The sequence below is a fragment of the Cyanistes caeruleus genome, chromosome 1 (assembly GCF_971803275.1).
Source record: "Cyanistes caeruleus chromosome 1, bCyaCae1.hap1.1, whole genome shotgun sequence".
Taxonomy (NCBI): Eukaryota; Metazoa; Chordata; class Aves; order Passeriformes; family Paridae; genus Cyanistes; species Cyanistes caeruleus.
In genome coordinates, this window is record NC_141701.1 from 4,926,741 (window position 1) to 4,944,398 (window position 17,658).

General features: G+C 40.8%; 1 protein-coding gene across 35 annotated transcripts in view; it reads left to right on the forward strand.

Moving 5' to 3' along the window:
- PTK2 (protein tyrosine kinase 2) overlaps nt 1–17,658 on the forward strand; it is a 190,905-nt gene that overhangs the window by 89,898 nt on the left and 83,349 nt on the right. For all 35 annotated transcript variants that reach the window (XR_015283368.1, XM_086877588.1, XM_086877666.1 and 32 more), the window contains 2 exons: nt 5,234–5,400; nt 11,292–11,379. Coding sequence is in view for 34 of the 35 variants with exons in the window: in XM_086877588.1 (XP_086733714.1) it covers nt 5,234–5,400; nt 11,292–11,379 (255 nt within the window). In the remaining variant the exon portion in view is untranslated. The remainder of the gene's footprint in view (nt 1–5,233; nt 5,401–11,291; nt 11,380–17,658) is intronic.

A 17,658-nucleotide genomic window follows, 5' to 3' on the forward strand; every position in this document is an offset into this window, starting at 1 on the left:
TCATCAGACCTTTGCCATTTACTTTTGTTGAGTTTTTCATTTAAGTCCCCCATATAAATCTGTCGTCAGGAGTTAACATAGTTGATATATAAATAGTGTTTGACATATTTGAAGTGCTGCATAAACATTAGCACGCTGTGCCTGTGTCAGAGTTGCTACTTAAAGACTTTCTGGTGCAAGAAACTTTCCCCTTCCTACTAAATAAGGAAATTAGGTCTGTAGTCACACTGGGAGTATATTTTTCTGTCTTCAATTTATTCATAGTAGCACATCAGTCTTGTTAATTTACAAGCAAGCAATTCATTTTCACTCATTTACAGAAGTGAAGTATTATTGATATATACTGGGAGAGCCAAGGGTACTGTGTGCCTTGCGGCCTTTCTCTGGTTGATTTTTCAGCATTCTTCTAAATACACTGTACTACAAATTTTATTTTTGGGCACATTCTCCTAATTTAGGGCAAATATTAATCTATTTTAAATTAGCTGTGATGCATATCTGTGGGTTCATTAGACAAATGCATAAAAATCAAAGCTATCCAGTTTTCTACCTATAGAAAAAGCTTTTTCGTCTTCTTGCTGGGGTAAACGGAGGGAAAGGTCACTTATCCCTTGCCTGTTATTGATAGGAAATTCCTCTGAAGGCTTCCCACTGTCTCTTGCTCAGCTGTACTAGTCTATTTTATGTTAAGGATGTAAATGTCAGCTTCAGAAACTTAATTAAAATCGATGTGATTATGGTAAACCGCATTGAAGTGGCAGATGATTGTGTGACTGCCTTGCAGTTGTAGGGAGCTGCCAACAGACACATGAAAACTCCTCAAGGAAATTTATATTCATGCAGGGATCCCCGGTACCCAAAGTGAAATCTTGTTCTGGACTAGTTTCCTCTAGGAATCAAGCTCTCCAACAGGGATTTCTAGCTGTGATTAATTTGAGGTCAGAACTTTGTTGTGCAGGTTGAAACTGATGGTCTTTATTTGTTTTTTTCCACTCAGCAATCCATCTGAGGAGCTTCCTGAGCTGAAACAGTGGTTGCAGTAGAGTCTGGAGAGATTTCAGATTTCTTTGGCTGTGCTTCCAGCTAAAAGATTGTGGTGACATGTCTCAGCAGGATGCTGTAGTTGCTATTGTGAGGTGGTTAAGCAGTTAAGTTGTTTGTCTGGAAACTTCTGATTAAGCATTCTCATCACTGCCACAGAGACCATTGGGCTGCTTTGGCAGGGCTCCTCACAGAGCCACTGTGGAAAGCACAGAGGCTGTCACCCACCCTGGAGTGATGGCAGTGGCTTTGTCGGATGCTCCAGGCATCTCCACTGGGTCTGTGGAGGTTGCCCAGGACCTGAGGAAACACAACATGTTATTTACTGCTGATGGGAGTTAAATGCACTGACCTGATGCTGGCTACAGTGCCAGTGCAGGCCTTGGGGATTCATCTTGGACTGTTTGGAAAGAGCAGCCAGGGCTGGGGCAAGTCCCTGTGGCTGGATGAACCTCCCTGTTCTGTGCTGGCTTCTCCTGATGGGACGTGTGGCTCTAAATGTTTTAAAATTTAAATCCTCTGATTTATTAATAAAAAAGTATATAAGCAAATAGATGTTTTCCTAGAGACTGCAAACCAGTCATTTTGAGTCTCCTTATTTCTCCATTTTTTGGTGCTGGCTGTGGGTTGATAGCACCTGGAATGAGCTCTGCAGCTTTCCTAAACAGCAGCGAAGAGAAGCACTTCATGTGTTTATTTCATATAAAGCACCACTTCTTCCTTCCTGACAGTACATGACTTTTTAGAATATATTTTCCAACACTTGCACTTGACCTCCTATGCACCCATTCTGCTGTCTCTTTAGTGTTTGTGCTTTTCCTTGAGTTGCAGCATGTATTAATAGTTGCTAATTATTTTCTTGGGCTGTGGCAACAACTACCTCGCTGAGTACCTCTCCCTTCTTTCATAAATCAGAAAATATATGTATTTTGATTTTTGATTCTGTAATAAGTTTAGACTTGATTGATGATACAGGAAAGACAGAGGCTTAAAATCTCGCTCGATTTTGGTGGGAATTAGGACATCTGACTTCTTCAGTCCTTTTGAAATCCCAGACTGAAGACTAGAGAGGGCTGTGATGTCCATCTTGAGTCTTTCCTGAGTAAGCACTAATAGTTTCAGCTGAGCCTTACGCATCAGTAGTCTCAGTAGTTCATGGCTGTAGATAATTTTACCATAATTTTTTCCATTCCAAAGCCATTTCTTATCACAGCAGGCATAACTATCATCTAAGAACATGTATTTCCATTTTCATTATCAACTGACAGTGTCAGAGATGAGGGAAGGGATGGATTTCCAAAACGTAATGCTGTATGTTACATGCTTTGTGCAGGGTGCAGGAAGAGATGAAAATGATTTAATCTCTTCTGTTTGCATATAGAAAAGCTGGCACCATTCCCTTTGGATGAGAGCTCGCCTGCCAAAATGTTAGGCTTTACTAACTAAGCAGAGCTTGTCCTTTGGGTGAAGAAGAGGTTAAATATGCCTGCCTCTTTTGAGAATACTTGGTGGTGGTGAGGGTTTCCAGGGATACAGGCAACTGTTCTCTTTTGTAGTTTGTGATACAAAGACAAAAGAGACCTTCTCAAATGCAGACAAGAAACAAACTTAAACAATTTGCATTTAATGCAGATTTAAAACGTTCACTGACCTGATAATAGACCTTTGGAATTGCTGGGGAAGGTTGCAAAAAGTGAACTGCTTTAAGAGGAGACAAGATGAGTAATTGGAAGAGTTTCAGTGAGGGCTGGTGAATGACAGAAACAATGCTTGGCTTGGGAAATCCACTGGGATAAAAATAGTCTGAGGTTAGGAGAGCACTTGGGGGAAGTGTTCCTGTCGAGCACTTGGAGGGAAGTGTTCCTGTGTGCTTTCCTGGTGTTGCCTCATCCCTTGGCACCCATCTGTGGCCCCTCCAGTTCCTCCTTGAGCTGTTTTAGCGAGGTGCCTGCGGGGAGCTGCTTGTTTGCATCAGACCTTTGTCCTGTCAGCTCGGGCACCTTCTGACTGTCGGGACAGGCTGTGGCTGGTGAATCTGTGGTGCTGCCAGCTGCTTGAAAGCTTGGATTTGCCCAGAGTATTGTGAAATTTCCCTCCTACGCAATATCATCCTCTGCAAGCCTCCTGCTTGCTTTGCTGCTGCTGTCCATCTTCCTTGAGGTCTGGGCTCGCCATCCACTTAGCACTGGTTGTCCCGAGGGCATGGGAGACAAGGGAAATTTGGGCCAGTGCAGGTTCTGAACCAAAAAGATGCTTCTGAGAATGCTCACATTGCTGTTCTCAGACACAGGGTCCTGTTGGGCTTGATGGAACCTCTTCTAACTCAGTCTCCATAAACTTACTAAACATGGCTCATGTTTCCTTCCTGTAGGCTTGAAAGAATTTTGTTTTACATTCCTCTGTACTGTGTTGCTTCTGAAAGATTATTTAAAGGTTGCAGTTTGAGGAGATGTGTGAGCTGATTTAACAGCTTGATATCACCTCACCAACAGCATGATTCCACTCCTACATGTGTCATCTTCCCCCTCTATTCAGATTTAGTGCTTTCTTAATTCTCTTCTTGCTGTTAGTTTTCTGCTTGCTTAATTTGCAGAATCAGGCTTTTAAACAATTTCTTCAGGCTATAAAACAATAAATTTTGGGAAGCAATCACAGAGTAATTTAGGTTGGGAAAGACTGCTTAGGTCATCAGATCCAGCTATGAACCCAGCACCATGACCAAGTTCACCACTAAACAGTGTCCTCAAGTGCCACATCCACATGGTTTTTGAACACTTCAAGGCATGATGACTCCACCACTTCCACAGGCCAGCCAGTTCCAAGGCTTTTACCCTTTCAGTGAAGAAATTGTTCTTAATACCCAATCTAAACCTCCCTTGGTGTAGCTTGAGGCCGTTTAATCTCATCCTGTCCCTGTTCCCTCGGAGAAGAATCTGACCCCCACCTGACTTCACCCTCCTGTCAGGGAGCTGAGGAGACTATTAAATGTCCCCCCTGAGCCTCCTTTTCTCCAGGCTGGGCCTCCCTCAGCTGCTTCCCACCACACTTATGCCCCAGACCCACAGTGTCATCCTATAGAAAACCCCCTCACCCAGAAGGCCACTTCTGGCTCCTGTAGAGCTTCCACTGGTTATGTGTTGTTTTGCTGGAATTTTGAGCAAGAATCAGCAATTTGTGTATCTCTGCATGCATCTGTGTGTGTGTGTGTACCTGTATGAGTGTTTTCAATAGGAAATTTTCAGACCAATTTTCAGTAGGAAATTACAGGCACAGAAGCAAAGGCCTGTGAATGCCTGAGAGAAGTGTCTGGGAGCAGTGATAGCCCCTGCTCCTGCTGAGCTCCTGCAGCAGGGATCTGCTGCCTTGCAGAGACACACAGCTTCCCTTTGAGGGCTTGTGAGGCAGCAGTGGAGCTCCTGCTGGCTCCCTAGTGGGGATAAGAGCAGGACAGCCTGGCACGCTGCACTGAAAGGTTGCTCATCCCTGCTTCAGTACCACAATTGATTTTTAGTTACTGCACGTCAGACCTTTCTGATGTCTGACACGGCAATCTGCTACGGGTTTATGTAAAAGGTTCCTTTCTTGGGCAAGAGATCCTCAAACTCTGAAATTTACCTCAGGGCAAACAACATTTGTTGTGTTTGAGAATGTTCCCAAAAAATCGTCGCTTGCCTGGTTTTATAAGGGATCTCTGCTGAATCTCAAATGAGTCAGGGAAGGAGGGGGAAGGAAACCAAGGGGCTGTGCTGTGACCTATGAAATCCTGGCTGTTGGGGCACTAATGAGGATGAAAGTCCAAGATGATTTTCTGGTTCTTGATGGAGAGCAACTTTTAAAGGCTGCTGGTGTTTTGGTTTTTTTCTAACATATCTTGCTTTCATCCACAAACCTGCTTTTGAAATTTTGGCTTTTATGTTACTCTAATTTTACATAGAGGAAATACTGGCCTAAATCTGATAATATGCATGGAACATATTTACTGATGTTTACTGAAGTCATACTGGTAAAACTCGTAACTGGTTGTATGAAAGAGTAGTTTACAATAAAATATATTTAGTATTTTTAATAAAGTTGCTACCTACATGCTGCTTAGTATTTTGTGTAGGGTATTACATGATAATATTTAAGATATAAAAAATACATATTTATTGTATTTTACAGCTTGTAAGGAGTTTGTGTTTCTCTGTTTTAGGGCATAATTCAGAAGATCGTGGACTGTCACAAGGTGAAAAATGTGGCCTGCTATGGGTTACGGCTCAGTCACCTGCAGTCTGAGGAAGTTCACTGGCTGCACCTGGACATGGGGGTGTCCAATGTGAGAGAGAAATTTGAACTAGCCCACCCTCCAGAAGAATGGAAGTAAGAGTATAAGTCTGTTCAATGTCAGTCATATGAGTCTTCCTGCCTTGTCATTAAGAATACTCTGTAATTTGGTTTACTAAGAACTTCTTGTAGTGGAATAGAGCTGGTGGAATAGGGGGAAATAAATCCACCAAACTTCTTGCTGTGAGCAATGTTTTGTTTGCTTTGAAGGGGTTTTCATTGTTTTAAGGAATTTCCTGCAAACTGAAGAGAAACCTGGGATTTAGAGGAAGCATGAAATAGGAAAATAAATCTCCTAATAATTTGTGCTGAAATCTGCAAGTTTTGTCATACTTGAAAATTTTAGGATGAGAATGCTATTCCTAGTTGAGGTATAAGCACATAGTTGCAATTTTAGAAGGATAAATCTTGTTCTTTAAATAAAGCCAAAAGGCTATTGTTAAGTACTGGTTGAACTTATCTATAGACTGATTAGGAGAAATGTGATTTGAAAAGAGTGAAATACAGTCAAAAATCATTTTATCCCTCTGCTGTTACGAAACTTCTCAGTTGTTAAACTTATGTTGAGGCCCACAGCAATAAGTGATATCTGCCTTCCTTCTGACTGTGATATTCTCAAATTATACCAGTAGAAAGATAACTGCAGAATTTTCGGGGTTTTTCATAGCCTGGGCACATTTGCTAAGGTTTTTTGTGATGCTAGTTAGTTGATAAAAGGAAGTGGCATGACCTAAGTATCTTCAGCTTTTTAGGAGGGTAAACTGGTGGTGCCTGCTCAGGAGAGGAAGTAAGGAAACTGTCCACTTTCTTGGCAGAAAGACAAGAGGAAACTAAAATTTATTTGCAGAAAGACATGGTAGTTTACTAGGGAAAATGGGGAGCTCAGTGTTGGAAAACACCAATAAACCAAATAGAGATTAAACCAAAGAATAGATTACTGTGGTTGCTCGTTCATTGCAGCAGCATTGTGCATCTCTTTCTGTGGTTTATCTTCATAACCACAATCTGTGCAGAAGTTGCTTGTTATTTTAGAGGCTGCGCATACCTTCTGCAAAATTACTGTAAATAGTCTATACTTAATGTCTTGCAGATGGAGTTGTTACAGTCTAGCAGATGTCACAGATAGAAATCTTCAGTCTGTAAATTCTCTTTAGGGTCATGATTTTAACAAATTCCACAAATTCAGAGAAATTAGGAATGTTTAGAACCTGTGTTTCAGGAATGTTGCATATTCTCTTCTTTGTATGTTTCATATTTTTGTTTCTGTGATCTAAATGGGTATTTTCCCTCACAAGAAAATTTTCATTGATAATATTGTGAAATCACAGCTTAGAAAGGGGGAGATTCCTGAGTCCTTTCCGTGGTAGTGGTGCTATCATGCGGTGGATGAGATGTGAATAATTTATGCTGCGGAAATTTGTTACTTAGTGTACTAATGTCAGTTCCATTTTTATAAAGAGATACAACTTGTGTGGTACACATTGCAGAGCACATTTAATTGGTTTTAAAAACAAAGTTAGATATTGTTTTGAAGCTTGTGGAAAGGAATTGTATAAAATGCTCATGAAAGAGATATGATAAGGTGTAAATTATTCAATACCTTTCCAAGTGTCATTTAATGTGTTATCAAATACATGCAGCCTGACATACCTTTTAAACCCAGAGAGATTTGCTGTGCATAATCAAAATGCTGCTGTCATATTTGTAATGCCATAACACAAAGTGTCTAAGATCATATGACAGTACTTGTAGAAATATTTAGATTACCAAAGGGGAAGTAGTCTTTGAATGGTTCTTAAATTAAAAGCTTCCTATAGTGTTAGTAAACCACTAAATACCTCATGTGGTTATTTTATTTTTATCATCCAAATTAAAGGGTTGTATATTCACAGTGTTCAGAAATTACATCATGGAATTCTTATGGACTAATTCAGGTACTAGAAGTTACGGATTGTCAGTAGGTTGCACACAAAAGTTACCAGAATAAAATCCATCACCCAGCAGGATGAGCCAGGGATAGCAGGATGTGGGGCTCTTAAATCATAGATAACACCAACCCTCATCATTTTGTGTAATACTAAGCCTTGAACAGCAGGCACAGCTGCTGTCCTTCACTTCTCCAAAAAACTGCTGTGTGCCAGAGTTCTGCTCCTTTTGCTGGTATTTTGTGTCACACAAAAGAAATATCAAAGAGGTTCATGTAACAAGTTATATGTGTTGGAACACCCTGTTCCCCACAGGGCAGACACCTCCTAGCTGTGTAGTTTGGGTTTGTAAAGCAGGTCCCTGTAACCAGGTGACATCCATGCTGTGGCTCTGACAGGTGGGAGACACCCCAGTGCTCAGCAGTCCTGTGACTGTGAGTTTTGGTAGCTGTGATACAAAAGCCCTGGCAAAGATACAAGGCTACATCACCTGTGGGATGGTTTCATGAGTTGACCAAGCTGGTCTAAAAGATCTGTCCCTCTTCTCACTGCACTCTGGCTTCGAGTTTCCAGTGCTTTTCCTTTCCTTCTTTGAGCCCTAATACCTCTATAAGCCTTCTATAAGTTGATGCAGTTCATTAAACTCGCACAAGACTTCTCCTTTGTGTGCCCTCTTGGTTCTCATCTTCTCTGTTCTGGTTACTTTTCTGTTGATGTGAACTGAATCAGAACCTGCTGGAGGCAAAGTTGGGACTGGCAAGATTATTTCTTTCAGTGTCACAAATTATTAAGAGTTGGATCACACTTTCTTCTTTGGCTCCACCAGCTGCCCTGGTAGTGCTTGTTACTGACAGGGAAGCTCCCAGACCGGCTCAGTGGTGTTCACTCTGCTGTGGATGGGTCACTTCACTGCACAGCTTGTGAACTCTGTTGATGCCCACCTTTGTGAGGTGTGTCACAGTGCTGCTGTGCCCCAGTAGAGGGGCAGAGCAGCAAGGAGACTGGTGATCTTCCAGGAATAATTCATCAAACATAAGGGGAGTGATCATCAGCTGAGACACTTGCTCCAAAAGCAGACCTGGTTTCTGAGAAAGGAACATGTCATCCTTGTCAGTTGCCTGCATTTCAAAGACAGTAAATTTAGAGGATATTGAAAATTGAGCCCATCCTTGAGTTGGCCTTTGCAAGTCAGCTTCCTCATTCCCACAGGCCCAGGCAGAGATTAGGTTATAAATAGGTAATGAAGGTCACACATGGTGACTGTCCCAGCTGAGCTGCTTTGCCTTACCTGATTTCCTCATGAGATCCTGTTGCAAAAAGCAGCACTTTCATGGCTGATCAGTTAAGACAACACATACCTGTAAAGGAGAGAGATTAGTTTTCCTCAGTTTGTTTTTTGGTTTGGTTTTTTTTTAATCCTAGAGAGTAATGGTGTTCTGCATCCTAGAATCACAGAATTGTGATTCTAAGGTCATCAAGCCCTACAGTTAATCCAACTCTGCTAAGGCCACTACTAAACCATGTCCCCAAGTGCCACATCTGTTTGTCCCTTAAATGCATCCAGGCATGTGATGCCACCACTTTCCTGAGCAGCTACTTCCAGTCTTTGACAGCCCATGGAGAAATTTGTTCTGATAGTGAATATCCAATTTTCTGATCTATAATTCAGTGTAAACCTTACCTGGTGCAACTTGTGGTGGTTTCCTCTTGTCCTATCTCTTGTTACTTAGGAGAGCCTCACCCCTACCGAGCTACACTTTTCTGTCAGGGAGTTGTAGAGAGTGGTAAGGTCTCCCCTGAGCCTTCTTTACTTCCTCTGCTGCTCCTCACCATATTTGTGCTCCAGGGGAGATTTAGGTTGGATATCAGGAAAAATTTCTTAATGGAAAGCATTGTCAAGCAGTAGAACAGGCTGCCCAGGGCGGCAATAGAGTATCCATCCTTGAAAGTGTTCCAAAAAAGGTGTGAATTTGGCACTTGAGGACACTGTTTAATGGTGAACATTGTGTAGGTGCTGGGTTGATGGTTGGACTTGAAGATCTTAAAGGTCTTTTTCAACCATAATGATTCTGTCATTCTAAAAAGCACTGGATTAAAGAGCCCTCAAAAAGGAAGGAATTTTTTTTACACAGACTTGTTTTATTCCATGTCAGTCTCTGCAGTTGTGTTCAACAGTAGATTTTAGTGGCTGTGGCAGAATAAAAAACAGGAGAGTCTCTGCTTTTCTGTGCTGGATAGTGTGTGCTCATGGTGCCTTGTCTCCCTGACACATAAATACCTGGAGGTACAACTTGGCTGATACCTAAATTTTAGTGAATTAAGTGAAATTAGTTATCTGCTGAGGATCATGAAATGTAAAGGTTCATCAGCAATAGAAGGTGATTCTGTGTTCATTTATATATGAGAGTAATCTGTGAGAGTTTGTCTTAACTGTGACTTTGAGTCTCTTTGTTTATCTGTGTCCTTGCGTCACAAAACGGTTTGGATTGAGAAGGACATATAGGGATCACTGACTCCAACCCCTGCCATGGGCAGGGACACCTTCTGCTGTCCCAGGTTGCTCCAAGCCCCATTCAGCCTGGCCTTGAACACTTCCAGGGATGGGCCAGCCACAGCTTTCTCTGTGTGCCACCACATTCAGTAAAGCATTTCTTCCTTATGTCCAGTGTAACTCTACTCTCTGTCAGGTGTTCTCAGCCTCTCCCACATTTCACTCTTTAATTTAACATGTTTTCTGTGCACAGGACTTATGAAATATATTGCCATACTAGAACAAGACATCATTCTCAAAACCTTTTCCTTATTTTAATGGTTTATTACAGGACAGTGTGTTTTCAATGAATTCAAAGTAAATAAGGATATCGCAACTTCTGCTTGCAGTGGAAACCTGGGCAGCACCTACCCCTAGTAAATTTTTACCAAATCCCTCTGTAAATCTTGATTACAGGCAGCCAGATCACTTGCTGAAAAGAAGTTCTTGTCCTGCTGAAACCAACAGATTGAAATGTTGTAATATTTGCTCTTATCATGAGCAGATTGTTAAATATACTTACTTTGGGAAGTACTGTTAAGAGTGTTAGTTAGGATATGTGGTGTTGGCACAGCCCAAGGGATGGAGACATTCATTATCAGGCTTTCATTGAAGGAATGTGTCAGAGAAGGAAGCAAACAGTCTGTGTCAAATACTGTGGGCTGTTAGCACAGGACAAGCAATAATACTAAATTTAGGGATTGAAAGCAGAAGTTTACAACAGGAAATATTACTAAATTTAGGGGCTGAATGCAGAAGTTAAGGTTTGAGAAGGGATACAGATTAGGTGTAGGTCGTGGGTCAAGGCTCACTCTGAATTTCCCTCACTTCTGGTGTACAGAAAAAATATGACTGTCAGGTTCGAAACTGTTTGGCTTTTGCATATGTCTTGATGATGAATAGAGGAGCAGGAAACCTTTTTACAGAGAAAACCTGTCAAAACCTATGGAAAATTCAGAGGTGAATATTGATCAGAGGTGAGTGTTGATCAGAGAAGGAGCAGAGTCCTGTTCCTTGTTCTCCTGTAGGATGTGGCTCCCTGGTGAGTGACACTGTCACTCCTGGAGCAGCAGGATCAGCGTTTTAAGTCCCTGCTTGTGAGAAGCAGAGATAAAAGCTGTTGCCAGGGGTCATGTCAGTGCTTCTGGCAGCTCATCTGTTGTCACCTAACTGGGGCCTCCCTTCCCATGGATCTGGAGCTTATCTGCTCCAAGTCTTGATGCTTTGGTCCTTTCTGTAGCTCTGAGTAGGCAGCAGGGCTCTAAGTTAGCTTCTGCTAAAAAGGTCCTTTGTAAACATCTCCATGAGATGTCAGTTACAGATAAATTCCAGCTTAGTTCTCTTGAGTAATCAAAAAGGAAATTTTCCATTAGTTTTCTAAGTTTCTTTTGAGTTTATTCATATTTTTAAGAATGTTGAGAGGAAATCTTAATTTTAATTTTGCTCAACAGCCTCTTTTTCTTGTTTTTCAGATATGAATTGAGAATTCGGTATTTGCCAAAAGGATTTCTAAACCAGTTCACTGAGGACAAGCCAACTCTAAATTTTTTCTATCAGCAGGTATGTTCAGTTCTTCTACTTTGTCTTTTGCTGATTTTGCTGAATTTAGAAAACTCTGGGGTTTTTTTCTGTTGGTAGCATATTACTGCAGAAACAGAAAAAGGGAAAAAAAATAAGGTTATATATATAAAGCAGAAAGGTCACAAGGTGCATAGCAACTTTCTCCTTGAGAAGTGGGGAGGAATATGTTCCAAAAACAGGGTGATTCTGCAGGTAATAATTGTCTTAACTCTGATAAAATTGACTGTTGCTCCAGTGGCTTTTTATAGTTATTTCACACTTGATTAAACTGATGAATTTCTTACTTTTTGCAAGTGTAAGTAAGTGACAGTTTCACTACAAACCATCAAATACTTTCTCCACTCACATCCTTAGGTTATTTTCTTGGGCTTAAAATCCCTTCTGGATTACTAAAACTGCGTAATAGTCAAAGTTTCTATAAATGAAGCACTAAAATCTAGTTTTGTTCAGTTGAATTATTTTAATCTGCTTTTAGACTGACAAACTCACACTAAAACCTCCTGGGGATATTTTTTAGGGGAGTCAGGACTAGAATGGTTACCCTGTATCCTAACTTCAGCAAGCACAGTTGTACACATGTTCTTGTCTTAGGTAAATTACTTTTAATTTTTTTTACTGTGTGATGCAATTTTTGTATTGATCTATGATGAAGTTGACTTTTGAAAAGATACCTGCAGTGCTTCTTTGGACTTCACATTCTAGTTTAAGTGATTTGGGTGATATGCTTAATTAAGCCTGAAATACCTGAATTTTGGTGTGTTTTTAGTGTAATACTTCCAGGGGTTCTTGTACAACAAAATCGTGTTCCTTTTTACCTTTAGCAGCAAGGAACTTCCTTCACACTGGCTTTAAACACAAGAGATTTGTGTTTCCCATGATACAAAAGTGGGTGATGAGCTCCAAAATAATTTCCTGAACTCCATCACTTTCCTATTTGACACCTGGCAAGCCTGCAGTGGTCTCTGGTTTCTGCCTCAGGAAACTGTTTCTTTAAAGCAAGAAGTTGGAAATGCCAGAGGAATATTTGCTAACTGCTAACTAAATTTGGATATCATTACAAACAGATACAAATGGCTCAGAATAGGCGGCTTTTGAAGGTCATTGGGATGGATGGGCTAAGCTTGACAGCTGCCTGTATCTGACAATGCCCTGAATCCCAGTGCTGCTATAAAATGAAAATCAGAGGTTCTTGTCTCCTTGCTCTGCACACCGTTTATTTTCTCTTCCCCTTTCTTTTTTCACCTTATAGTGAGGTATTTCTGAAACCAGTTTTAAAAGTCACTGTTCTTTGTTTTTGGGTGCTGTAAGGTATTTGGGTCTCCGTTGCCATGGAAATCACGTGCAGAACTTTCCAGAGCTGTCATTCTCTATCCATGATTCTGCTTTGCTCCATAAATTTCACTTGTCCTCTTGGATAAACTAGGACAATAACTTGTATGTGGTAAAGTGTTAAGGTAGCAGCAGTGACGTATGAAAGGAAGGCTAGAGAAGAATTTAAGCAGTAACACTGCATCATAAACCAGACCTACAGCAGAGAGGGGGATGAAAAAACAGGAAAAGATTATTTCTCACATTCTGTTTCTATCTCAGTGTCATTCCTGCAACATTTTAACATCTTCATTTGCTAATCACTGCTCTCAGTCAGAGGCATCATGTTGTGTGTAGGCAAGAACAACAGAAAGGACAGAACTCATACATGCATACATAGATATCCTGAGCTTTCTGCACAGAAGTAATTGCTACAGATAAGGAGCACAGAACCCAGTTACAGAATTCTAAAAATCTGACAGAGGCAACATCGCTGTTGTCAGGTTGTCTTTTCTCAGTGTAAAACTCAAAGACATTGCTCTCTTGTGTGTTACAAATGAGTAAAAAATATTTTTGTGAGAACTAGATGCCTGTGATTTTCTTGTCAGGATGAGACTGAGAACCTTATTGCTGACTTGGTAACATCCAAACACATAGTTTGTGTATTAAAAATGTATAGCAATAAATTTACAAGTTCATGGAGAAGGACAAGAAACATGGTTACCTCTGTCACCCATGGATTTTGGAATTGTAATGATTTTATTGAATCTGAGTTGCAAGCCACAGTGTTGTTGAAAGTTTAAATCCTCAAATGATCTTCATCTTCTGGAAAAGTACAGAACATTTTGTAAAGATAACAAAATGTTACCTTAATCACCGTCAACAGACAGGGTTTATTCATCCAGCTCACCCAAACCACAGTTATCGGGCTGTTAAACCCAAAGCTGGCACACGTTTGTGCCTTCACATGCATGACTACTCCCATTCACTTCAGCAAGTGTGCTGCCCTGTGCAAATCCGTGCATTTCAGGCTTCTCAGCTTGGGCTTGATATGTGAAATCGCTATTTTCTCCTTGGTTTTTGACTGTTTTAAGGATGCTGTAACCTTTCTGTGTTTTTGAATATTCTTCATCTTCAAGAGTCTTGAACAAATCAAGAACCTGTGCCCAGAGCTGTTTGTGGCTTGACGTGCTGTGATCGTGGCACTCGTTCTGCCATCTGCGGTGGGCGTGAGCTGCTCTTAATTGGAAGTGTAAAGCAGGGCACTTAATGAGACCTTTCATTCTGCAATCTGTACAGCAAGGGATTAAAATTAGTGTGTGGGAGCAGGGGGGAAACCACACAACTCGTTAATAACATCAGAATCAGTCCCACTAACGATGCAGTGTGGTGCCTCTTGTGCTCAGGCTGTGCTTCAGCTTTGAGGCCAGAGATGGGGAGAGGCTGATCTTTAGGTCATTCCCCTTCACTGGAGGAGCTGTGTGTTCCAGTCATGTCATTTCACATCTCATTTGAGAGCTCTGATCAACAAACTAATGCTGGAACTGTGTCTTTTTGTTTTGTTACTGCTCTCTTTGGCAGGTGTCAGAGGTAGTGGGTGGCAAGACTTCAGGGTTGTCTCTTGTCAATCTGTGGAGCATTTAGGTGGTGATTCTGCATCAACTGCATTACTCCCTTGGGCCCAACTGCTTACACTTCCAGCCAAATTAGGCAAATTGGATCCTACCCAGTGCTGTTGGAATTGTGAGGCTGAAGTATTCAAAAATCAGGAAAAGCCAGATTTATGGTTGTCTGCACAGTTGGCAAATGCTCACTGCACAGGTTTCATCTGCCAGCCTTCAGTTGTGTCCTGTGGTATTGAACACCCAAATCTGAACAAAAGTGAGCTCTAATCCCACCCACAAAACCTTAAATGTGAAGTACAGTGAAGAAAAATAAGTTTTATCAAGAAACAGCATCCTTTGTGTGTTTGTGTATGTGTGTGTTCTGTTGACTGTTTTGTAAATATCTAATGAAGATGTCTTGGTTTTTGCATGATTTTTTAACATTTCTCAGAGGAACCAAACATAAAGGTACAAAAGGAGAATTAAAAATCACAGGTTAACAAGATTTCACTATTTTCCTGTCCTTGGGAGTATTTTCAGTTGCTTTAAATAAGTGTTGGTGAAATTCCTAGTGAGTGTCTTCCTTCCCTGTGCTCCAGTGACATGGTTGTTGGGAAGTGGAATTAAAGGTGACAGGCTCCTCTATTTTGCCTTAGTAGCCGAGTGAGGAGTGAAAGCCATATCTCAAATCAAGACAGAATATGGCTTTTAAAAACATTCATGTAATGAGAATCAGACGTAAGCTACTTGAATTGCCTTCCTTTTATTGTGGGAAGAGAGCCTGCACACATTTATCCTTGAATAACATGTTAGCCTGCAGTAATTGGAGATGGTTTATCCCTTGATGAAAAGGGAATAAGCATCTGTATGGGGGGTGGGGGCAGCTCTTGGGCATCAGCTGTTCCATTGTTGCTGTCCTTGTGCTTCAAACAGAAGACTTTTAAAGTGACTTTTGGGGGTGGTTTTTTTTTTAGATCCCAGTGAACAAGAAAAGGTTGTTTTTATCAGGGTTGAATTTTTCTGTTGCCTTGTTTAGCCTGCGGTGTGGAGCTACCCTAGAGTAGTTCATATATATAATAAAGGAGACCACAGGACTGAACTGTGTTTTGAATTTGCTTTTTAAAAACAACCAAAGTTTGTGTAAGAAGGAATTGCAAGCAGGGGATGATCTTGAAGTTAGGGCAGGTCATTGATAGCCTGAAAAAATTGAGCTGAATTCTGTGCAGTGAGGGCTCTGTGTCTCACCAGACAAGTACACTGCAGGAAAACTCTTTTTAAAAAGAAAAGAGAGAAAAAAAATGATACTTTGTCTTATTTATAAAAAAATAGTAAGGGAAAAGCATCCTATGAAAAAGTGGAGAAAAAGTTTTTTGCAGACAGTTGGCACTTCTCTGTCTCTGCAGTGTCTGTGAAGATTGTATTCACACTCAAAAAGTATTTCATTAAATGAAAGATCTCTTTATATTGTGGCAGATAAATACATCATGCAAATTAAATTATTTTTATAACTCTGTCCCTGACATGTAGGAAATTTTAAGTCCAGGCAATTACTGTAATAACTTAATGATTAAAGTTTTATAAGGCCTAGGTGTATGAGATGTAATTTGAATTGCAGGCTGGGAATTAGACTCTTTAACCTAATTAAATAACAACATCTCTTACACCCTAATAAAAATAGGAGACCTAAAGCAAATGACTTTGACAGGAAAAGCTTTGAAGGAAATGAAGGACATTGGGAGAAAAGCTGGTGGTGTTCCTGATGTTGGCAGCCTGTTTTTAAACAAAAAGCCCTCAACAAAACAAAAAAAAAACTACCTAAAACCCAGCAGATCTTTCATGAAGAGTTAAAGGCTGAGAAATGCCCTACAGGGAGGTGGCAGTATAAGAATTGCAGCTGATTGAAAATATACTAAAAATGCCATTTTTGATAAAAATATAAGCGAATCTGAACCTCTCCTGTCTGATCTTTACAGCTTGAAAAGACAATTAAAAGGGTGATTTCCTTGATAGGGGTAGGTTTCTGAAGTTGCTGAAATTCACAGTATTCCATAAAGTACTTATTTTTTCCTGTAAAAGTTCATTTACAGCCTCAAAACTATTCTGGCATTCTTGTTTTAGGCTCTGCTGTTTGTATAGTTGTGGAGCTACTTTGGCTACAAATGTTCTGTGCCCAATGTCTGCTTTCCCTTACTGCTGTATGGCAGGAACGTGAAATTTCCTCATATTCCTTAATACCTCCTAAATGGTCAGCCAAGCTGAGGCCAAAGGGAAAGGCTTGCTTTGATTTAAAATTTCCACCTGTCAGCCAGAGCTGTGAAAATCATCCTTGTGGGCTTTTCTTGATCATAATTCAGCCTGATGAATTTAAAATGCCAGGGACAGGTTTCCATGTATTGATGTATGGATATGTTTCTTTAGTGAGCTGAAACAAAAAGTTACTGCAAATTAACATATTATGTTGTGTATGAAACCCACAGAAAAGTTGATTTACATTGATGCTTGGACTCACTTGATCTGGAAACTCAAATCACTTGATCTGGAAACTCAAAATGGTGTGTTGGAGAGCAGAAGTATAAAATTAGCTGGGAGCAAGGATTGTTTAGTAGGTTGAGTTCTCTATGGCTCCCAAGAGTCCAGTCCTACTTTGTGGAAGGGCTGCCAGAGGCAGCAGCGTCTCTTGCAGTGACATCTGGAGCTCAGGCCACTCGGACAGACGGCATCATTTTTAGCTGCTCTGCCCCTAACAATGCCTTGTCAGAAGTTGGTTCCCCCCCAGCCCATCTCTAATGCCCTCATTATTAACAGAGGAGCTTCCAAAATTAGTTAGAGATGTCAAAGATCACCCCTAGATAATACAGAGACTGTGACCTTGGGACATGAAGAGGAGGAGCAGCTGAGGGCAGATGGCAGATGAATGTTATCCTGATACTGGATCTGGGCTTTTAACTCCCCTAGATGAGGCCAAAGCCCTAATTTTCCCTAATATTGACTTAGCTCCTGTAGCAAATTTAATACTATCAGATGGGTAAATAGGGGTGGGAACACATATGTGTTTCCCTCCTGTGTGTATTTTAAAAACTACCATTATGATCATTAAGGTGACTTCTAAAAATACTGATGACATTAGAAGCAGGCATTGGGCTTTTGTGCATATGGGGCTTCATTCAGAGCAGATGAGGCACAAATCTTTCAGGGTTAGTGCTGCATCAGATTTCTGAAGCTGCATTAGTGAGGGCTGGGATTCTGTTTTTCCAAGCTGATTTTGTAGTGATGAGAATTTGGTGTCCTACATGAACCTGCTGTTGGAATCAAGGATGGAGGAACAGTTTGGTCCTTACAGATAGCA